Genomic DNA, 21568 nt, shown 5'->3' on the forward strand with positions numbered 1-21568 from the left:
TTACCTAGGTACCTCAGGTAATGGAGATCTGGTGGATCATTGAGTGTCTGTACTCTAGCTCGTCACGCTCGTCTACGAGTAGAAACCTTAGCGGCGGCTCTGCGGGACGATCTTTGTGCCCCGCTATGTCGATTTCTGAGACAGAAGCCTATCCTCATCTCCTCTTTCTCTACCTACTTGCCTAAGTCTCTGACTTTTGTGTATTCGTAGGATCAGGTTTATATGATCTTGCCCTTCGCTTTTTCGCCTTTGAGTTCAGCTTTCTGGCTATTGAGACGTCCCTGCTACGACTCCTCGCTACCACAATGGACAACCCAAACCCCAACGCCGCTCAACAGGGTAACAGTCTCCCTCCAATTACTAGCTTGATCAGACCCGAGCAAATACCCAAACTTCCACACTTTCCCGAGCATCAAAAGGAGAAATACATTGAAGGCATCAGAAAACTATGGGACACTATCGATACAACCTCCATAGGTTCGGAGCCATATCAAACCGCATATAAAAAGCTCATCGAGGTTACCCTCAATATCAAAGCAAAAATCAACAAAACAAGACAGGATGCTATGGCATTGCAGGCTGCGAATGGTGGTCAGCAAAGCGCCGCTCGGCCCACGAGCTCTGGGCAGCAGGTTCCACTACCGGACGCTCGATTACCGGCGCAACACATGCAAGCTGGAATTCAACCACAGACTCAAGGACCATTCTCTGAGAAGGTAATCCAGAAAGTCAGGGAGCTTGATATTCAAGCGCCACCCCAGGTTATCGCAACTGAAGGTCCAGAACGTGCAAAGCAGTGGGTGAAAGACACACAGAATAAGTACGCACAACAATTAAAGACACTCGAGGAGGCGTTGAAGAAGCTCGGAGATATCAAGCAAATCTTTGCTCGAGGACAAAATTCAGATAGGCCTCTCAACGAGCAAGAGGTGCGAGGGCTTCAAGGTCAGCAGACTCAGGTGGAGCAAATCCAGAAACAATCGAGAGAGCAAATAACACAGTTCGTGAACTCGCAAAGAGCGCTGAAAGATCGACAAGTGCAAGGCAAGCCTACCAATCCTGACAACAACGCCTTCGACCAATCGCGCGCATCAAATGCTCAGCCGGTGAAACAAGAGCCTAATCAAGGCATGGGAGGTCTACCTCAAGTATCCCAAGAATCTCTAGGCCAACCACACACAGTAAGCTCCGCCCTTGATGCTGCCAGAAATCAACCCCACCCAGGCCCTGCCTCTGCAATGAGTCCGCAGAACAATGGGCAGCCATCACGACCACCAGTGAATCAGCTGCCGATTGCACGCCCTCAGCCTAACCAGATGCCAAATCCAATCGCACATCCACCTCTGAACATTAATACCAACTCTCGGCCCCCAGAAAAGCAAGACAACTCACCACACGCCGCACCTCCACATTCATCAGCTATGCCATCTAACGCACAAGAGCCCGTCCCGCTTTCTCATCAAGCTGCTATGGAGCAAGCACGATCGTACTCTCACCCAAACATCCAGCAATCTACACCTGTCGCCACACATGGTCACCCTACTCATGATCAACGAAACCAGCGCGACCCTCAAAACAATCATGCTAAGATGCCCATCCCTAAAGACCTCAACCTTCAGCCCACCCAGCCGGTGTCCATGGGCCCATCGAGGCCCACTTTGACTAACGGCCCCGTTGCAATGGGCCCCATGGGTCAGCCAGCTATTCAGAGGCATCCTGGTTATGTGCTCGAGGGTGAAGGGGAAAGAGTACTTAGCAAGAAGAAGCTGGAGGAGCTGGTCAGGCAGGTCACTGGTGGCACAGGAGGTGAAGGTGAGGAGGGTGAAGGGTTGACCGCTGAAGTTGAAGAGGTGAGGCCTGCTTCGATACATTCACTATCACTATAGCTTCACTTTAGCTTTCTTCTTTCCGGCTCATGCTAATGCCAAATTAGACACTTCTCCAGGTTGCTGATGACTTCGTCGATCAAGTCATTGTCGCCGCCTGCCGCCTTGCAAAACTCCGCCAGTCTTCAACCCTCGAACTCCGCGACCTCCAGCTCATTCTCGAGCGCAACTATAACATCCGCGTGCCTGGCTACGCTTCCGACGAGTTGCGTACTGTCAAGAAAACACAGCCTACTCCGGGTTGGGCTCAGAAGTTGAGTGCCGTTCAAGCTGCTAAAGTTACTGGGGGCAAGGGGGATTTGTGAGACGAGAATTACATCAAGGCAGGCTTTACTTTGCATGTGGCAATGCAAGCCGAATTTGGCGTTCTAAAGGAGTAAGGGCACTAAAGGCGCATATTGACGCTGCATGATACCAGGTGCTGAGAGGACAACATGGAAGATGTCACGCATTTTCACAAAGTGAGAAAATTTGCTGGGAAGGTCCCGACAGCTCAGCGAGATATCGATAGGTTCCAGGTGCTTTCCTGACCTGCCTTGAAGGACGTCTGTCAAAATCGTTGCGCTTGATTGACTGTCTTGACTGCATATTGAAACACCAACGAGTCAATTCTGTGCGCATGCGAGAAATCAATAATCTCCGTGTTTACAAAGCTCGGATGGATATCCAGGTTTCCTGAATAACGTCGAGTGCGCTAAGGCTGCGGTGAATTTCCTTCCTTTCTTGGTGAGATTCTTTCTCGTTTTATTCGGCTTCTGACCCTGAGAGGGCGAATGTGAGGATAACAAAAGATGCGGCCGTCGCAACGCTCGAATACTTTTGAATGTTCGCATTTGCGGAAGCAACAGCAAAATCAAATCTAGGCAAGTGATTGCGCTATAGGTATGTGCACACATCTTTGATTTGGGCTATTGAGGAGGCTGGTGTCCGAAGGGAGTCCAGCAAACTTTGGAGAGCTCATGGGGTGGCTCGTGGCGGGAGGGAACTCTGAAAACGTTGGAGAGCTTATGGACGCTTCTTGCTATGAGCGGTCATTACTAACAGAAGAATTGCAAAAGTGATATTCCAAGATTGATCAACGTAACTCAATGCCCACAGATCGCAACAGCCTGCTGTCTCTCTGAGAAGACTGTGAATCTTGTTGACCAGGTAGCTCTACTACAGAAGACGCCGCGTTAACGTGTTCTCTCCAATTTTTCCGTGCCGTCTGTTTCAGCTCGAAAATACAGGGGAGACTCACTTTCGAAGCCAGGCATCTTCATGGTATAGCGGACTCGATGCCTAATACATCATCCTTTATGTACCAATACTTTGGCTCAGCGCGGCCAAGGATTAGCGTGCAACTGCGTTTCCGTTTTGCTATTCAGCAATATTGAAAAAGCAACAGCCCGAGTCGCTGCGATTGACGGCATCCTCTCGAGAAGTAATCGGCGCCGAAGGATGGTCATGGGACATTACATGGTTCCTTGTAGGTAAGCATCGACACAGCAAATGTGCTTCACCTCAATAATCCCCCTAGGTCTCGCTCCATCCCTTTGACCCGATCCTCCAGCTGGCGTTTCTTCTTCTCAAGCTCTCGAATCTCGTCGTCTTCTCTTCTTATGTCTTCTTCGGTGACATGTATTTCCCCCTGGCCCTCAGCAGCATTCGCATCCTCTTCCTCTAGAGCTTCGTCGTCGCCGTCATCAAAGTCTTCATCACCATCATTGTGCTTGTTCATCTTTGCCAATTGCGCCATCTGTCTGGACACTTTCGATTCGTATCGAGCGATAGAGGAGTTGAGTTGTTCGTAGCGGGAGCGCAGAGATACGATCCTCTCAGCGGCCCCAGCTATTGGACTAGAAAAATATCAGCTTTGGATGATTTCCAAGTCTAAAGGGGACGTACTAGACAGAGCATAATTTCTCCGCTCCCTTGAGCAAGAGGTTCACGTCGATTTCTCCCCGCTCTTTGCCTTCCTTTGCGCCCTCTTTCCGTATTTGCTCTCCTAATTCACCTCCTAGAAGTGTAGCTACTGCTGATCTCGGCTTCTGACTCCTCATTAAACCGTTGCCATTTCCGTAACGATCCCCAGTGCCGTTCATGCCATGGACTGTGCTACGGCGAGCAAGACTTGCAGCGGAAGGATGTGAGCCTCGTTCAGGCTCGGCAAGTGTAAATAAAGCTCGTTCATGTGCTTCAGTGTCCCGAATTAGAGCTGTAATATCATGGGAATGTAGTAAGGCATTGGTGAAGATCTTGGGTGTAGGAAATCTACAATAGGTGCATTAGCTCGCAATTGTGCGTGGAGTCTCCCCTGAGACTTACGGAAGCTCTGCAATTGCGACAGAAGACAACGAGATCTGCTCCAGATGAGTCTCCAGGAGCGTCATTGTCTATCAATGTCCTCAAAGGCAGAGTGATGATGGGTGTTGTCTTTCTTGCTGTTTCTGATCACGCGCTTCGGCCACTCGATGTCGTGTATGTAAATTGCATCATAACAGCAGTATTTCTTGTCCTCAAGTAATCAACGTAATAGGCAGGATCACGACCGAGCACGACTCAGCATCTCAGATCATCCTCTCCAAGTTCACTACTACATTCCTGGGTCTGGATCTTTTTTCTTTCTCATTCACTCAATCAAGATTGTGCTTAGATTTCAGACACTGTGATTCGCGCTGGGTGAAGTGATTTATTCTTAGGCGCGGCCGACTGAGCTTCACCTCTCCGCTCCCTAACCACCAGGTGCAACCTTCTACAACTCGATCCTCTCGTATCGGTGTTTTTCTGTGACTTCTTCTCCAACACCGAATACTCTAGCCTTACTCAATTCTACACACAAGAAGATCAACAGCTACACAACACTAAAGCTCTGGTGTCGCATTCGCCCCTCGGTGTTCATCACCTAAGCTTTTCGGCTTTTCCACCATGCCGGGCGAGAGACGGAACCTCAGGTCCACCAAAGACACTTCATCATCTACAAACGGCGAGGAACCACGATCAAATTCCCAAAGCTCCAGCTCCAACAAGGATCAGCCAGTGCCCACCACCAGAGCAACGTCATCAAAAGGCAAGACCTTACCTACGAAGAAGGCTTCGGGAAAGGAGGGAGCTGAGGACAAGCCACATACAAATGGGACGGAGCCGGTGGAGAATGGCATCAACGGGACTGAAGATGTTGATATGGTAGATGACGGGTCCGAAAAGGTCAAAGTAGGGACAAATAAAGAGGGCGAGGACGAGATGACCTTGGTTGTGCCACCGCCGAAGAGCTCAAAGCTGTCAGGAGAGCCTAACAAAGATGAAGAGGGTGATGTTGCAATGGAGAACACCAATAAGAGCGATAACATTAGCTCTGAGCTCGATCCTAGAGCTAAAGCTGTTGCAGGTAAGTGTTAAAGTGCAATTATATCGGTTCTTGTCACATTGTGTGCAAGATCATGATGATAAGCTAACCAGATTATTCCAGACGTCAAAGCAAACTTCGCATTGTTAGAACGCGCTGTTGCGCAGTTCGATGCCCGTTTCACTTTACGAGTCCTTCGGTCTATCTCATCTATTCGGAAACACCTGGCGCCAGATCTTCTCGCCCAAGTCATTACAGAAACTTACACCTCAACAAGCTCTGTTGCAAAGACCCTTTTGGCTGCTTTAGGAAAAGAAGATGCGTCGTTCGAGGGCCCAGATGCACTTTCAGAAATGGACATCGACACACAGACAAAGGACAAGCCCCAAACCACAAGCAAGTCAACCACTCTCCCGAAAGACGTCCTCCCAGAGGTGGACACTTATCTATCAATCCTTGTCCAAATTCATCTCTATGATACTAAAGCGACCGAATTCGGGGCCAAATTCTCCAGCAACCTCGTGGAGAGACTTCGCTCCCTGAACCGTCGTACTCTAGATGCCTTGTCTTCCCGGGTTTACTATTACTACTCTCTCTTCTTTGAGCAGCTTGCCCCACTACCTCCTTCGCCTATGGCATCCGCTGTGTCCATCCGCCCCCATTTGCTGGCCGCACTTCGAACCTCGGTTTTACGGAAGGACCAAGACACCCGCGCTACCGTTACTACCCTTTTACTACGAAATTACCTATCAACATCTCACATTACTCAAGCCGATCTGCTAATATCGCACTCTGAATTTCCTGCAGCTGCCTCGAACAACCAAATCGCTCGATACCTCTACTATCTTGGCCGGATACGGGCAATTCAACTGTCATACACCGAGGCCCATGAGCATTTAGTTGGCGCTACTCGCAAGTCACCCGCAACACCAAGTGCAGGTGGCTTCTACCAGGCGGCTTCAAAGTTGTTGGTCGTAGTTGAGCTCCTTATGGGAGACATTCCAGACCGAGCCATATTCCGCCAACCGAGTCTCGAGCATGCCATGGAGCCTTACTTGAGCCTTGTCCAGGCCGTACGTGTTGGCAAGATTGAAGGATTTCTCAACGTTGTCCAGACACATAATGCTTTGTTCAGACGCGACGGTACCTATACTCTGATCCTTCGTTTGCGCCAAAATGTCATCAAAACTGGAATCCGTATGATGTCTCTGTCGTACGCCAAGATCTCATTGCGGGACATCTGCTTGAAGCTAGACCTGGAGAGCGAGCAATCGGCAGAGTATATTGTGGCCAAAGCAATCCGAGATGGGGTCATTGAGGCTTCCATCGACCATGAGCATGGTTTCATGAAAAGCAAGGAGCTTGGCGATGTCTATGCTACCCGTGAGCCTGGCGAAGCCTTCCACGACAGAATTAGAGCGTGCCTCGGTCTGCATGATGAAAGCGTAAAGGTAGGTTGAACTCGCACGTGTGCCGTGTCTGAGTGAACAGCTGACATGAATCCAGGCAATGCGGTATCCTATGAACCAACATCGACTGGAGTTGAAGAACGCTCAAGAAGCTCGTGAGCGCGAGAGAGAGTTAGCAAAGGACATTGTCGAAGGCGAGATGGATGACGATGACGCCAGTGGAGACTTCGAAGGAATGTGAAGACTCGAAAGTCAGGACAACTGTCCATCACCAGACACTGATCATTTGCATTGGAAGATTTGCGAGAGCTTAGGCGGTTCACCCCTGTGTTACTACCTATCTGAGGTCTTCGAGGTATCACCCTTTTAGCAGCATTTGGCGCCAGCGAGTTTAAGTACTCGCATGGGCTTTAATCACCCCTTGTGTACTTCACATACCCATGCTCTGGTGGCACTACCACGGCGCACCACCGCAGCATACAAATAGAAGTCTCAATAGCATTTTTTAAACCCTGTTTCTCTCACAGAAAGTTCATTCATTCTTGTAGCCACGGTTCGAATGCCTACTTTCATCTTAGTAGTGGACTTCGAGGTAGCAAAGTCCTTCTGCCAAACAACACCTTTACATTGCCGTCCGGTAGTTTTACCTGAGCCATGCTCATTTACAAGGATAGCTTTTCCCGCGAAATGCAGGTGTCGTAGCTACCATGTGAGTCCGTCATTCCAAACATACTCACCAGCTCGATCCTAACAAACCGGAGGGTTGACGTCTCCATCCGCATCCGCCGAGCCATCCACCTCGAAGACCTCACCCTTCTTCAACGCATCATCAAGAACAATCCCGAGAGCCTGCAGAACCCGGATTTCGCAGACAATGGCAACACCTCGCTCCACCTAGCTGCGCAACTGGGACTATTGGATATAGCCGTGAGCAAGCCAAACCGTCTCGCGCGTCTTTGCTTGAGCGGTGGTAGGAGCAAATTCCCTAATGATGGGGCCAGGAGTTCCTCATAGACGCCGGTCACGAAGACGACGGTATCAGCAAGAATGCCAACTGGGACACCCCGCTCTTGCTCGCGGTGGAAACATCGGAGGCCGTAGCCACGCTCCTAGCGATGAGGTTTCCGCGCTGTGTCCCGTGGAAGAACAAGCAGGGCGCTGACTCTGTATGGCCCCTTCCCCGTCCCCCGTCCCCCACATCCTATCTTCCTCTGCGCTATCGCCCTCTTCTCGGACCCCCGCTGACACCAGGCTCTCTGCCTGCAGCTGATGCTCACCTCCCGCACCCCGCACACCGCCCTGCTGACCCACCTCCTCACGCTTTCCCCCTCCCCGACCTCCCCCCTTGCCTCCACGGACACGTCGGGCAACACACCCCTGCACTACGCCTCCGCGTACGGGCAGCTCAAATCCATCCGCACGCTCCTCGAACACGGCGCCGATGCCGCGGCGCGTAATGCTTGGAGTTGGACGCCTGTCAGTTACAGCGCGAGTGTGCAGGCGGAGGTGTATTTTAAGGGGTTGGTGAATGCGGCGGAGAGGGAGAGGGAGGGGATGGCCACGGTTACTGGAGCGAGGAGCAGGGGTGGCAGTGGGCCGAAGATGGTGAGGATGGTTAGTGCGGAGGAGGGAGAGGAGTTTGAGAGAATGAGAAGGAGTGGCGAGAGTGGAAGGGTAAGAGCTGGTAGTGGCGGCTGAATAGATAGAAAGCTGGTGAAAGCTTTTATCCAGAAGCGACAATGCTAGGGTATATTCTATGGTCTCTATATGAGTAGCGGATACAACACCGAAGTATATTTACAATGAAGCCCAGAGATGGCTGCTGTGAAGATGCGTTTATGTGTACACCCCTTGGAAAGCTCCGGCATCATTTCCTTCTCTTCATCGTCTTCACGCACATCTCTAGCAGCCCTTCCTTGGCCTCCGAGTCCGGGAATCTGGAGATAGCATAAGCAGCTTTATCGGCATAATCCTGCGCCAATGCCCGGGTCTGTTCCAGACCGTCACTGCGCGCTACCAGGTCCCTCGCCATTTGCACGTCTCCGTCTACAGCGAACTTTCGTCCAACGAGGACGCCTAGCTGCTGGTTGTCTCTCCAGGCGAAAAGCAAAGGCGCGGTTGCTAAACCGAGCTCCAGATCTGCCCCGGCGGGTTTTCCGAGAGATTCGCTGGTGGTCGTGTAGTCGAGCATGTCGTCGACGAGCTGGAAGGCTAAACCCAGGTTCTTGCCATACGAGTAGGCTGCTTCTACCGTTTCTGGGGAGTTCTGGCCGAGCAATGCAGCTGCTCGACAGGATTTGCTAATTAGACTTGCCGATTTGAGGTAAGTCTTTTGGATGTAGTACGAAAGGGTGTCCTCTGTCCACGTGGGGTTTGTTTCATCCAAAGCAGTATTTTTCAATTGCATGAATTCCCCTTCAACGAGGTTCGCTATCACGGTGGCCAAGAGTTCAATCACCTCCGCGTCCCTGAGTCTCGCTAACGCCACTGAAGCTCTCCCTAGAAGAAAGTCCCCTGCTAGGACCGCCATCTTGTTCCCAAAGGACACATTCGCCGAGGGCAAAGATCTCCGGACGATAGAATTGTCAATCACGTCATCGTGGAGCAATGAAGCAGTGTGTATAAGCTCCGTTATCTCTGCTAGCCGTCTCTGTGAGGGAAGTATATCGGAGCCTTCTGAATTATACGCGGCCTCGATTGAGGCAGCAGAGAGCGGATCATTAGACGGAGAGGACGGATTGACATCTGAAAGGACCGCAGGAGGTGAGATTGGGCTATCAATCGTAGATGCCGTAGGTATAGAGGGGTGCCGTGATGCTCTGGGTGTGAAAGCAGTCGCTTGGGACATTAGGAGAACGAGCAAAGGTCGTATATGTTTCCCTTCGGAGTGAGTGTAGTATTTCGCCACTGTATCTAGCATTGGATGCCCGGATCCCAGCAACTGCTGTATGTTTTTTGTGAGGAACTTCAGCTCTTTCCCTACAATCCGGAGAGGATCCACCGAAACTCCTGCAAGCCGGGGATCTGTCTTGGGAGTTCCATTGAGCACGTGTTGGGCAGCTGACACCGCCTGCGCCAATGTTGATTGATGTCGTCGACGCGCTGGGGGGTATTGTGTCGTCGAACACAGACTTCTCGTCAAGTCACCGCTTTTGCGGAGACATCCAGAGCATATGTATGGTCTCCATTGCGGTGTACTTCTCTGACTTTTGAAGAGAGACTGCAAGCGACCTTTCATGCTCAACAACGAGGCCAAATCAACCCATATAGAAGAGGGATTAACCGTTGGGAGCTCAACTTCTATTTGGAAACTATGACAAGATGTAAATTTGGGATAGCGGCACACCGATACTTTATAATACGCTCGAAATTTTTTTTATTAAAATATATTTCAATATTTATTATTTTTTAAAATAAAATAAAAAAATTTTTTTAGTTGTTTTTGTTTTAATTTAAGTATTAATTTATAGTTTTTATTTTTTTTATGTGTTGTTTTAATAATTTAATTTTTGTTTTTTTATGTAAATGGGACAGCGGCCCGACTTTCGCCGAGAGTCCGATTTTGGCGGAAGAATCTCCACGACCATTCACCAAATTTACCTAGATTGTTGCTCATCAACGGAAATATCATCTATTACAGTAACGATGCATAATGGTCCGCCTGACTATAACGCCCGCTATCCTACGGGCGCTCGAAGAGCTCCAAGATAGAGGCCAGATTCCAGAGGCTCTTGGCGGAGCCTCTGAGCCCTCGCTTGACCAGCCTGCTACAGGCAATCCTATCACCCATGGACAAATCATCGCAGTTTCGAAGACCTTGAAGGAAATCAAGACAGATGCAACCAATGAAAAATTCGATACCCAGGTCTCATACCATCTGGATGACCTCTTGCGAGGGTCCAAAGTCTACGTCGAACCGCCAAAGCCTAAAGCTGAGCCTGTAAATTGTACCTATCTCCAACTCCACTATGCAGTCTCACTGATTCGCAATAGAGCTCAGAGTACAAAGCCTTAATGGCCCGTCTTCGAAGAGAAGAGGAGGATCGAGCCTACGAGCGCATGGTCAACCCTCCTCTGCGTACAGAAACTTTCTCACAACGCTTTCCCAACTCTTCCCACGCAGCGCTCTTCCCCACATCGCAGGCGGACATTGGCGAGGACGATGAAGTCTCCTATGCAGACATCAATCGACAGATGACGCTGATCATCAACATACTGATCTCCATCGTTGCGTGTAGTGTCGCTATCTGGCTAGCTGCGCGCCATTGGAGTACGCCCACCAGGCTTGGCTTGAGCATGGGCGGCAGCGGGATGATTGGTATTGCGGAAGTCGTGGTGTATGCGGGATATCTGCGGCGGATCAAGGAGGCTCGTGAGAACGGGAAGAAGGATGTAGAAGTCAAAGAAATAATTAATACTTGGATCATTGGTGGGGGAGATGAAAAGGCTGATCGTGACGAATCTATTTTGCTTGGTTCAGAGGCGTCAAAAAACGACGAATTACGAAGGAGAAAGGCTACTCCCAAATAGTACCCAAAATGAAAGGCTAGATCTAATTGATCTCGTTCGCGCCAGTTTCGGAGCAGATATGTTTACTGCCAATTGGCTTGGGCTTCAGCGATGTATTCCACAGGAGCACGATATGGATAAGGCCAAGCAGTTGAGTCTTGCAGGAATTAAAGTAATTCGATATACGATTTTGGCTGTAAGCCTCGGGTACGTTTAAGGCTAAAAATCATCATGATACACGCATAGAGCCGATTATTCAGGAACACTTCACCGCAGGCACAAGGTCTCTTCCGCCTCTGCTCCTAGCACAATCCGCACCTGCTGTGAGCGCCTTGTTTTTATTCAATTCCCATTCCTCACACGACACATCCATCTCCACCTCCCCATCCTCTGCCGCGCTCGGAATTCTTTCACTCTGCAATCGCTTCATACTAACGCTCTTGTTGCCCCTGACAAGGTACGCAATACTGTGCCTTGGGGAATCAGCCTGCGCACCTGGGGCGTAGGTAACTCGGTGCATATTGCTCCGCAGGATCCCACCGGACCACTCAACAAGCGCATCGCCAATATTGATGATGGCGCAATTGGGTGCCGGCCGAATGTATCGCCAGGCGGCTTCGTCCGTGGGGTCACTGCCTGGCGTCAAGATTTGTAGCCCGCCCACTATGCTGCAGAGGAAGGTGATGGCGCCCAAGTCTGTATGCCGGAGTAGCGAGGTGCGGCGGTTTGAGAGAGGTTGAGGGGGGTAGCGGATCATGCGCACCAAGGTACCGGAGCTGCGCTCTTGACTTACTAAGGATGCCAGAGTCCCACGCTGTAGTCCTAACCCTGCGTCGAGAATGGACAGGATTTGGGTGAGGATGCTATGGGCATGGCGTAGGAAACATTCGATGGTCGAGCGGTGGGATTCGATGGCGTCAGGATGCGGGAGACTAGACATGTTGCCGATGATGTCGTCCTGGGCAAGTGCGTAGAACTCGCAGCGGTCGGGTGCGCCGGTGTCCGTCTTCATTATGCCAATATCCTTCCACCTAGACAGCTATTAGTAATTCGGTCTCAACCGAGGACCTCTGCAGTTTGCCTCTCTATGCCAAGGGAGGATTCTGGATTCAATAGAGTCGAGGTCACGCACCCGGTGAATTTCCCTTTGGAAGCATCCTGTGCATATCTAGTTTTCTCCTCAATCTCAAGGTCGAAAACGTTGTTGCTCATATCGAACATCGCATCAACTTCACTTATCATGTTGTCGCCGATCTCTTCACCGCCCATTTCGAGAAGGAAGAATCCTGTTGTGCGGCATGTTTCGAATACTTCATGGGCGTATACAGAATCGCCAGAGAATAGTCTTGAAAGGGAGAACTTGGGTACGTCTGCGGTGGAAACATCTTTTGGAAAGGGGGGTAGAGCGTCGAACAATCTTTGGGAGACCATGATGACAAAGGCACCCAACTGATGGTTTTTTTGGACTTTGGACTGTGAAGGCCCGGAAAAGAGGGGGTGAGAAATAGGCCATCTAATATAATGGCAGCACACAGAATGAAAGGGCTCCGAATTGGGGCGGAATATTTCCTTTCGTATGCATGAGACCTTTGAACGGGTGATAGCACGAGGGCCAATTGGAAGGCAAGGTTGCGCTATGTCCGCTTACCACCGAGATCATGTGCATAACCCATACGTACCACTGGGAAGCCGGCCTTCACATTGGCTTAAAGAAGCATCCAGCGTTCGAAATGCAACATACACCGCTGGAAACATGCCATGTGTTCACACTCAGTCATGCACATCAATCCGGCTCTCCACACCCGCGAATATTCTTGACCCACACCTCATCAACATATCATCTCACAGGATATGACGCAAGCTTCTGAAATACAGGCTCGGAGACAGTCAAATAAGAAACTGAACGGTATGCCTGACGAAACGAGAAGGATTCACAGGTCTAGTATGAGCCTGGACACGCCCAACAATAAAGCCCGAGATGCTTTCGTTGGCGCAGGGCTTCGTGTAGCTGAAATCATTAAAGACAGAGAGCAGTAAACCTCAACAGCTTCTGTGCAGAGAATTCACGGCCCGAGACCTGGCCTTCCTTCAAGGCGTCACTCGCTCCTGCAGATGAATTCAATTCGACAGGCCTGCAGCCACGGCTTCCAAACTTCCTTGTAAGCTGTTGAAGAAGCATGATATGGCGCCATTCGATGCAATCGACCAACCTTGTAGCTTTCTGAATGCTGCTCAAAACACACGCTGCTATTTAAGCCTGATAGCCAGAATGTATGGCCGAGATGATCAGTGCACTTACAGCCCAAAGGTGAAATACCCCCGCAACAGAAATAATCGGAGTTTCAGTCCTACATGGACATCTTTTAGTCGTGCAAAGAGGGCCAAGATGCTAGCAATGAGACCCCACTTCCACTTACAAGCACTCCATGGTCACGTCGGCGTTCACCGGAGAAGAGAATATCGCTAACAGAAGGTAAGACTTTGCTCGTCTTTTTGACATACCACTGCTCGTAACGATGGGTGGCCTCGGAATGTCATTCGTACGGATGGAAGACTACCATGATCGATGGCATCGACCATGGGCTGGACAGGACGAAGGGTGAAAAGCTCGGATATTCTACCTAGCAATCACACGACCGTTCAGCTACTTGGCCACTCCAAAACCCCTGAGCCATGGTGGGGGCGTTCACGGTTCTGACGTCTCATGGCAAACCATCGAGTAACAATTACTCGATGAGATAAGCTAGCGGCACCCACGGGCAGAATAACGTCGAAACTCAATCGACGCAGGTCCAAACAAGCTGTGTTCTTCGGCAGGTGTCCTGGGTAAACACTGTCCTTATAGAATGCATTCCTGGAGGCTGACGGGTCAAATCTATCGAATATTTTCTACGAGTACCTATCTTAAAGTAGGGTAGTGGGGTGCTGGACACCCTAAAGTAAAAGTAAAGTGCCATCGCGCACGGATCTCGCTTAGCGGCTAGTTATCAAGCGCCGCATTCCGATATCCCTGTAGTCAGTAGTGTATGTTTTGCAGCGAGGGACAAAGAAGCTTCCGGTCACGGCTCCGAAGTCATTACTCGATAATATCGCTGCGATAAGCCAAACAGATCCAACGATCGAGTAACGGAAACTTCAATATGTCTAGTCTCACCCTTATAAACCCAACAGGGTCTCTGGGATCCGTCTCTCCCGGGGCAGATCGGAGACTCCCACAGGGAGCGGTGGAGTTGCATGAAACGATAAGAAGGGTCGAGGTACCCCATAAAGAGCAATTGTCGTTCCTGCATATTCACTCCAATACCTTTGTGCACCTGAGGTACTGCTGCTCTCTCCATGCTTACTCAGATTCATGCATGAATCTTTTCCCGCTGTTCATTCTACAACATTATCTAGTTGATAAGCTTTGTCCTCCTCTCCACCATTTCATGTTACACTGAAAGGACAACCAGACTGTCTGTACCTCCAAGTCTAAGATAGATTGAGGCACTACGGCCCTCGTCGAAGGAACCATAAGCTCTCTCTTGGCTACATATCATACCGCAATCATGTCAACAGCACAGCATCCTCCAATAACTGTCCTCACCTCCTCTCGAGCCATTGTGTCAGGCGAAATGACTGCTGCCACAATAGTTGTCTCTCTCAGCACTGGCAAAATTACCTCAGTCTTCCACTCGGTACTTCCACCTTCAAGCTTCCCTGCTGAAACACCTTACACCGACTATTCTCCCCATGTTCTGCTGCCCGGACTCGTCGACGCGCATGTTCATCTCAACGAGCCTGGACGGACAGAATGGGAGGGATTCTGGACAGGCACTCAGGCCGCTGCATCTGGAGGAGTCACCACGGTCATCGATATGCCGTTGAACGCCATACCACCGACAACAACTGTACACGGGCTGAGAGAGAAAGTGAAAGCTGCCGAAGGACAATGCTGGGTCGATGTCGGCTTCTATGGCGGCATCATCCCAGGCAACGTTCAAGAGTTGAAACCTCTGATCCAGTACGGTGTGAGAGGTTTCAAGGGTTTCCTGATCGATAGCGGAGTTGAAGAATTCCCAGCTGTCTCGTCGACTGATATTGCCGAAGCCATGGCAGAATTGGCAGACGAGCCCACAACGTTGATGTTCCATGCCGAGATGATTCCTCCAATCGCAGATTCGGTGGGCGACAACGTTCAATGGTCATTACCACCACTGGCACCAATCGGTCCTCTGAATGAATACAAGACGTTCCTTGCCTCGCGCCCAACCTCATTCGAAACTTACGCCATTTCCGAAATTCTCTCTCTTGCACTTCTTGCCCCAAACCTCCCTCTCCACATTGTCCATCTCTCGGCTATCGAAGCCATCCCGCTGCTCCGCGAAGCCCGAACAGCCGGTATCAAAATCACAGCAGAAACATGCTTCCATTACCTGACTCTAGCATCGGAGAAGATACAGGACGGTGACACAAGACACAAATGCTGTCCACCCATACGCACGCAATCAAACCAAGATGGGCTATGGGATGAACTCCTTTGGGAAGACGACGGTGTAATCAAGACCATAGTATCAGACCACTCACCATGCACACCTGAGCTCAAGCTCCTTCCACCTTCCATTGCTGGCAATCAGCTACCGACACCACCCTCGGAAGATGACAAAGAAATGGGCAATTTTTTCTCGGCATGGGGCGGCGTCTCGTCCGTTGGTCTTGGGCTCCCCCTCCTTTGGACTTCTGCCTATCAGAACAATCGCAAGATCGCACCAGAGGACATAGCACGCTGGTGCTGCGCCAACACAGCTTTGCAAGTAGGGCTCGAGAAGAGCAAGGGGCAACTGGCTGTGGGATTCGATGGCGACGTTTGTGTTTTTGATGATGAAGCGGAATGGGTCGTTGGTGAGGGTGGCGAGGGCATGTTGTGGCGGAATAAGGTGAGTGCGTACGCTGGGAAGAACATGAAAGGGTGTGTAAAGGAGACATGGGTAAGAGGGCGGAAAGTATATGAAAGAGGAAGAGGGTTCGTGGAGAGGAAGCCCGGAGGTAAGCTGTTGTTGGAGAAAAGGGTCAAAGCTTAGGCGTCGGCGAGTCACAGATGGTTCAAGACTCTGGCTTAACAAACCAAATCTCCAGGAAGCTTGAGGAGCGCTGCATTTGGACCTTAGGAGCGGCAAAAGCGTGAATATTTGATCTTCGAGCGATTTCGATCCCACATCTTCGGGGTTTTGTCTCTTCATCTGGGTACAAGTAGTGCCGGCATTTACAAAAGAGCATTGTCATGTGAGATTTTTTAAGCTATGTCTTCTGCTGTTCTTCCAACTCTGCAATAATGGAGGTAGCATATAATGCTAGATGCTCTCGGACAAATTGGGAAAGAAGTACCTTTTGGTGATACCACGGGTCAAAAGTTCCCATGCCTTTGAGCGACTATGACGACAAGTCTCAATAGCGAATGACCTCTTCCTGCTATCTGCTGACGCTCAAAAAGACCAGATGCTAGACCATGCTGCAGTCAGCGACATAATATCCGAATCATTCCGTGCAAAGCGGCCCACACATCTATCCTATCATAGGAGGGTTCAGGCCGCGGTCATTGGTCCTTGCAAAATCTATGCAACCAGCTCTCTGGCCCCCGAAATGGTTCTTTGCTTGGTAACCTGCGTAGCGATCGTTTTCCGGCCTCAGGTGACCTGGACAGAAGTTTAGCCGATGACGCTTGGTGAGGTAGTCTTAAGTCCATCCGGTGACTTACCTGGGAACAAGCCTGATGCTGTTGCCGAACGGTCTTCAAGTATCGATTGAGATCCACCTTTGCTGCGCGCTCCTGTGCCGAAAGGCTTGTCTGACGGCAGATATCTCGGAGAGGACAATGCACGGTCGCTGACTCCTTTCCTAAGAAAACCGCACATTCAACTGTCTCTGGCAGTCTGGCCAATGCTGTTAGACAGTCACGCTTCTCTTCCCAGTCTCCATGCTCAATCGGATCATGCCATAATAGCTTCAGTGTCCGCAGGTTTGGCGCCCGGAGTAATGTTTCGCAGATGAAATTTAACAACTTGCAGTTGACCTCGAGACGAATACGGTCCTCTGATGTCCAGACAGATGTCTTATTGACAGTATGGAACATAACACCCACGGAGATATTCTGAATGAATCGAAATTCTGGTTGACTGCGAAATGCTCGCAAAGATGCATAACTAGCAGTCTCTGGATCTATTCTGGCTTTCAAAGAATTGAAACTGATGTGCCATGTGGTATCTCTATAGAGAATATCCCGCGCTTCGAAATAGACTTGACGACTGACAGTCAGAATCTTAGTGTGACATTTCCTCAGGCAGTAAACATTGCAATTCTTGTCGTCTTGGACAAGATGGTATATAGGTAATAAAGTGTTGTGTTCGGCAAGGTTGGAGGTGAAATAGTGACAGTAGATTTCTCGTCGTAATTCGAGGGGTAGCGAAAGTAGGCAGGATTGGCCTGTCTCTTCATGGTATGTTTGTACAGTCGATGACATTCCGTGTCGAATTTTGGCAGGAGAGTCTTTGGTGATCAAGGCACTCACGGAACAGTGCCCTGTAACATAAGGCTCAGCTCCTGGCTGAGAGCGTTCCGTACCCATGGTGTATTTGCACAATCCGTATGTCTTTAAGAGACTTGCGTGTCACCGCCGTGTCTACTTATATTTACAGCCGAGGAGCGGCCTTTTCTTTATCCCCGCCCGAAGTTCAGCCAGTAGGGTCTCGCTAAGCCTCCAATCAACACCCCCTGACCCCCTCGTTCTCATGCTCAGTTTTCAATTGAAAATCTCTTCACTTTAACTACCCGGATCATCAACACTACGACTCTCCAACACAGTAAACATCGAAAGTGGAAATGGTCAGTTTAAGAGCTTCTCGATCGCGCGTTGACATGGGTCAGCAGTCATCTCAGCCTCAATTTCCACCGGCAGAAGCGTCTGCTATGAAGGACCAAAGGAAGAGCAAGGGCAAGAGGGGCAAGTCAAGGAAGGGCAAAAGAAAGAGCGCTGAGATGGAAAGAACCATTGATCAAGAGGAAGAAAGCGCACTTGCTTTGATGCATATGAGGGAGGCTCCGATTCATGATAGAATGGGCCCGTACTACGATGACAAGCAAGCAGCTTCAGCGCAGCTCATGGCCGAAAGTTCCCCATTTCGCCCTTCTACAGATCCCTACCTTGATGATGCAGAGCCTGTACGGAAATCCAAGAGTCGCGAGACAAACAATAAGCGGCGCATAAAGAAGCGAGGTCGGACTGATGTCTTCGAAGTTGCTGGCAATGAGGAGCGCTTCAAAGAAGCGGAGCAGTACCCGGACCTCCTATCCACCCCCCCAAGGCAGATTGACCGCTCCTTACCATCACCATATCGTCCGAACATCCCTCCGGCGAATGTCCTTGATGAAGTTCCTACTGACGACGATGATGTCGCTGCATATGAGGAATACGCAAAGGACACCGCAAGTGCTGATCCGCCTGGTATCCCAGACCTTGATATGTTCAGCTTCTCGCAACAGCCACCGAACGCTTTTGACCAAGACAAGGTTGGAGAAGGCATGCATGCAACCTGTCACCTACCTACAAGTATGTATGCCTTGCCTCAGACCGCTGAGAAGCAAAAAAAAAAGAAGCGCAAGAGGCGCACGGACGATGAGGAAGATAACCAGCAAATTTTTGCGCAAGGACAAGGTCAGCATATCCCACATTTTGATTTCGAAGTATTCAATGGCTTTCTCGAAATTGGAAATGAGCTCCGCTAATCTGTTGCACGAACATGAAGGCGATAACATGCCCATTGATCCTCAATTACACAGCATAAATGTTCATCCACCTTCGGCCGACTTGAGCAATTCTAACGACGAAGATCTCAACAACTCGCAGAAGAATGGGGGAGATTCTGGCAAGCATGACTCTTCGCGATCACGCAAACGTAGACGACTGGAAGAGCTGCAAGGCGCTAACACTACCGATCTACCGTACATGAGTCCTTATGCATTCCAACAAGACCAAGTAGACAGTCAAGACCAGATCCTGCCTGGATTTGAAGATATGCAAAGACAATTATCGCCTGTGCTCGGCTCCCCTTTCCCGGATAGTGCTGCTGACGGAGATCCTGATTACTCAGACGATGGAGTGCAAGCCAAGAAGAGCGCTCATCGCAAGAAAAAGGGCGAAACGAAAAGAGCTAGACTCAAGAAGGAGCGTGAAGGTAGCCGAAAAGGCGATGAGGTTGAGCGCCCAGTGAAAGACAAAGCGGAGAACGGTGGCGCGTTTTCAGCTGCGGAGGGCTTAAAGTTGGATGCCTTTCGTGACAATCATTGCGAAGCCAACGACATGACCACTTGGCAATTCAATAACTTGATTCAAACTCCAATGCGAGGGAATGCTCAAGTCACAGCGCTCTTCAACGAGATCCATGACATCCTGGCCTATCGTCCCCGGATGTCCGTTCAGAAATTCTGTAGACGTCGATTCCATAACTTCTCACGCGGGGCGTGGAATGCAGAAGATGATGAGATGCTAAAGCAAGCGGTTGCAGAGAAAGGTAAAGCATGGAAGGTGGTTGGCGATTCGTTGGGCCGCATGCCCGAAGACTGCCGGGATCGATGGCGAAACTACCTCGTCAACTCGGAACACCGCAACCGAGAGCAATGGACAGATGCGGAAGTTGTGAACCTGTGCACAGCAATACTTGAATGTATGCAGCTTATGAGAGAGGACCGGATGCGCGCCAGAAAGGGGGTGGGAGATGGGCCTGAGTCTGGGACCGAATCGGATCAAGAGGTTGAAGACATGAAACACATCAATTGGCAGTCTGTCAGCGATCGTATGGGCGAACATGGTGGGGGAAGATCAAGGTTACAATGCAGCTTCAAGTGGGGTCAGCTGAAGAAGCGGGAGCAAGCAGACTACCTGAAAGCCATCAAGGAATCACGAGAGATCGAAAAGAAGAAGTCTACACCAGGAAAGAATCCTTGGAGGATGATATTGGCTTCCAAGAAGGTTGTCAACATGAAGCTTGGAGATATACATGCTTTCCTGCAGGCAGTTTTGGATAGTGATGTTCCTGAAGAGGGAAACATTCCATGGAAATCCCTTGGAGATGACGAGTTCCGAGCCACATGGACTTCCACTGATAAGAAAGCTGCGTGGTCAAGACTCAAGGAGCAAGTACCGGGATCTGAATCAATGGATTACCGCAGCGTAGCGAACGAAATGCTTTCCCGGGTAATGAACGGAGGCGCGGCTGCACTCAATGAGAGATGGGACCCTCAATTGCATGGAGATGTGAGCGTGAAGGCTAGGAAGAAGAGGAAAACTAGCAAGAAAAAGGACAAGGGAAAGGGGAGGGAAGAGATTGAGCCAACGAATCGCTATCTGCAGAGGAGCAACGAATTCGTTTACAACAGCGATGACGTGGACGGAGATGCTGGAGAGCGGACAGGGCTGGGTGGTTTCGAGCCGCAGGGCTATAATCGTTACAACGGCCTACCGATGGCTGAATGTGAGGATAGCGGGTTGAATTCGAGTGATAGGGCTGGGTGGATTACTGCTAACGACAAGGACGATATTTTCAACGATCGAAGGAACGTAGATGGGAATCTACCCATGGCAGATGGAGACGTGAGCCCAGAACTCGCAGGCCGAGTGCAAATGCTCAACGCCTACGCCTAAGGTTATTTTCAAAAGTGGAGGAACAGCTTCGTTAAGTCTGTCTGATGGTTATGGAGGCCATTGCTCAGTGAACATGCTCGAATACGTATCCCGTCAGCTTGAATATCAGAAAAGAAGCTCAACAGCAGAAACAGATTCTAGTTCAGGATCAGTTGGAATGCTTTCACAGGGCAAGAATCAGATATTTCTGAGCGATCTAAAACATCTCGCAAAGCCTTCATAGAGCCATCGTTTCCCGCCGACCATCCACGCATGAGCCCCTCGCGAGCACGTAACAATATCATACCCGTAGTGGGTATCCCTGAAGCCCGCCCGCCCGCCCACGCCGTCCGCGAGCCCTCGTCCATCACGCACGCCTCAATTCGAAAACTTGGCGGGCATCTTCTTCCTATCGCGCCACGCACACACCGAGGATCAGCACGGCAACGACGACGACGACGACGACCGCCGTCCTCCGCGCGGACGACCGAGTCCCCGGCGGGGGAACACGAACTCACCCGGTGACCTTCTCCACCATCTTCCGGACGAAGTCGGTGATCTTCTCGTTCATGGCGCGGTTCCGGTTCGGGTCCGCGAAGCGCTCCCCGCCGAACTTCTTCTCCGCGGCGTCGAGGCCCTTGTCCAGGTAGTCGCGGTCGTCGGCGACGCCGGCACCGCCGGTGCTGGGTGCGGGTGCGGGTGCGGATGCGGGATCCATGGTGGGTGAGGGGGGAGGATTAGGGTCGATGGGATGGAGGCTGTTGATTGTCTGGGAGTTTTGGGTGGG

At 50.5% G+C, this 21568-nt stretch overlaps 11 protein-coding genes across 11 annotated transcripts; 6 read left to right on the forward strand and 5 right to left on the reverse strand.

Annotated features, from left to right (window-relative positions):
- Nucleotides 1-305: 305 nt before the first annotated feature.
- Nucleotides 306-2191, forward strand: HO173_000889 (uncharacterized protein; the record flags this gene model as incomplete). Its single annotated transcript, XM_037302836.1, has 2 exons — nt 306-1850; nt 1934-2191. The coding sequence occupies 2 exons, from the start codon at nt 306-308 to the stop codon at nt 2189-2191; spliced, it is 1803 nt and encodes a 600-aa protein (XP_037170343.1).
- A 1193-nt stretch (nt 2192-3384) lies between these two features.
- HO173_000890 (uncharacterized protein) lies at nt 3385-4258 on the reverse strand (the record flags this gene model as incomplete). The annotated part of the gene is made up of 3 exons (XM_037302837.1): nt 3385-3724; nt 3774-4139; nt 4194-4258. The coding sequence occupies 3 exons, from the start codon at nt 4256-4258 to the stop codon at nt 3385-3387; spliced, it is 771 nt and encodes a 256-aa protein (XP_037170344.1).
- A 535-nt stretch (nt 4259-4793) lies between these two features.
- On the forward strand, nt 4794-6861 carry HO173_000891 (uncharacterized protein; the record flags this gene model as incomplete). The annotated part of the gene is made up of 3 exons (XM_037302838.1): nt 4794-5253; nt 5335-6662; nt 6718-6861. The coding sequence occupies 3 exons, from the start codon at nt 4794-4796 to the stop codon at nt 6859-6861; spliced, it is 1932 nt and encodes a 643-aa protein (XP_037170345.1).
- Nucleotides 6862-7179: 318 nt separating this feature from the next.
- Nucleotides 7180-8318, forward strand: HO173_000892 (uncharacterized protein; the record flags this gene model as incomplete). Its single annotated transcript, XM_037302839.1, has 3 exons — nt 7180-7329; nt 7622-7786; nt 7887-8318. 3 exons carry the CDS (start codon nt 7180-7182, stop codon nt 8316-8318), a joined length of 747 nt encoding a protein of 248 aa, XP_037170346.1.
- A 169-nt stretch (nt 8319-8487) lies between these two features.
- HO173_000893 (uncharacterized protein) lies at nt 8488-9858 on the reverse strand (the record flags this gene model as incomplete). Its single annotated transcript, XM_037302840.1, has 1 exon — nt 8488-9858. The coding sequence occupies one exon, from the start codon at nt 9856-9858 to the stop codon at nt 8488-8490; it is 1371 nt and encodes a 456-aa protein (XP_037170347.1).
- A 414-nt stretch (nt 9859-10272) lies between these two features.
- Nucleotides 10273-11150, forward strand: HO173_000894 (uncharacterized protein; the record flags this gene model as incomplete). The annotated part of the gene is made up of 2 exons (XM_037302841.1): nt 10273-10560; nt 10614-11150. The coding sequence occupies 2 exons, from the start codon at nt 10273-10275 to the stop codon at nt 11148-11150; spliced, it is 825 nt and encodes a 274-aa protein (XP_037170348.1).
- A 235-nt stretch (nt 11151-11385) lies between these two features.
- Nucleotides 11386-12560, reverse strand: HO173_000895 (uncharacterized protein; the record flags this gene model as incomplete). The annotated part of the gene is made up of 2 exons (XM_037302842.1): nt 11386-12160; nt 12262-12560. The coding sequence occupies 2 exons, from the start codon at nt 12558-12560 to the stop codon at nt 11386-11388; spliced, it is 1074 nt and encodes a 357-aa protein (XP_037170349.1).
- Nucleotides 12561-14677: 2117 nt separating this feature from the next.
- HO173_000896 (uncharacterized protein) lies at nt 14678-16684 on the forward strand (the record flags this gene model as incomplete). Its single annotated transcript, XM_037302843.1, has 2 exons — nt 14678-16154; nt 16605-16684. The coding sequence occupies 2 exons, from the start codon at nt 14678-14680 to the stop codon at nt 16682-16684; spliced, it is 1557 nt and encodes a 518-aa protein (XP_037170350.1).
- A 108-nt stretch (nt 16685-16792) lies between these two features.
- HO173_000897 (uncharacterized protein) lies at nt 16793-17730 on the reverse strand (the record flags this gene model as incomplete). Its single annotated transcript, XM_037302844.1, has 2 exons — nt 16793-16801; nt 16864-17730. 2 exons carry the CDS (start codon nt 17728-17730, stop codon nt 16793-16795), a joined length of 876 nt encoding a protein of 291 aa, XP_037170351.1.
- Nucleotides 17731-17984: 254 nt separating this feature from the next.
- HO173_000898 (uncharacterized protein) lies at nt 17985-20802 on the forward strand (the record flags this gene model as incomplete). Its single annotated transcript, XM_037302845.1, has 2 exons — nt 17985-18816; nt 18908-20802. 2 exons carry the CDS (start codon nt 17985-17987, stop codon nt 20800-20802), a joined length of 2727 nt encoding a protein of 908 aa, XP_037170352.1.
- Nucleotides 20803-21295: 493 nt separating this feature from the next.
- HO173_000899 (uncharacterized protein) lies at nt 21296-21499 on the reverse strand (the record flags this gene model as incomplete). The annotated part of the gene is made up of 1 exon (XM_037302846.1): nt 21296-21499. One exon carries the CDS (start codon nt 21497-21499, stop codon nt 21296-21298), a length of 204 nt encoding a protein of 67 aa, XP_037170353.1.
- Between the last annotated feature and the right edge of the window lie 69 nt (nt 21500-21568).

The sequence above is a fragment of the Letharia columbiana genome, assembly GCF_014066305.1.
Source record: "Letharia columbiana isolate WasteWater2 chromosome Unknown Sc0000001_s0, whole genome shotgun sequence".
NCBI classification, from domain to species: Eukaryota; Fungi; Ascomycota; class Lecanoromycetes; order Lecanorales; family Parmeliaceae; genus Letharia; species Letharia columbiana.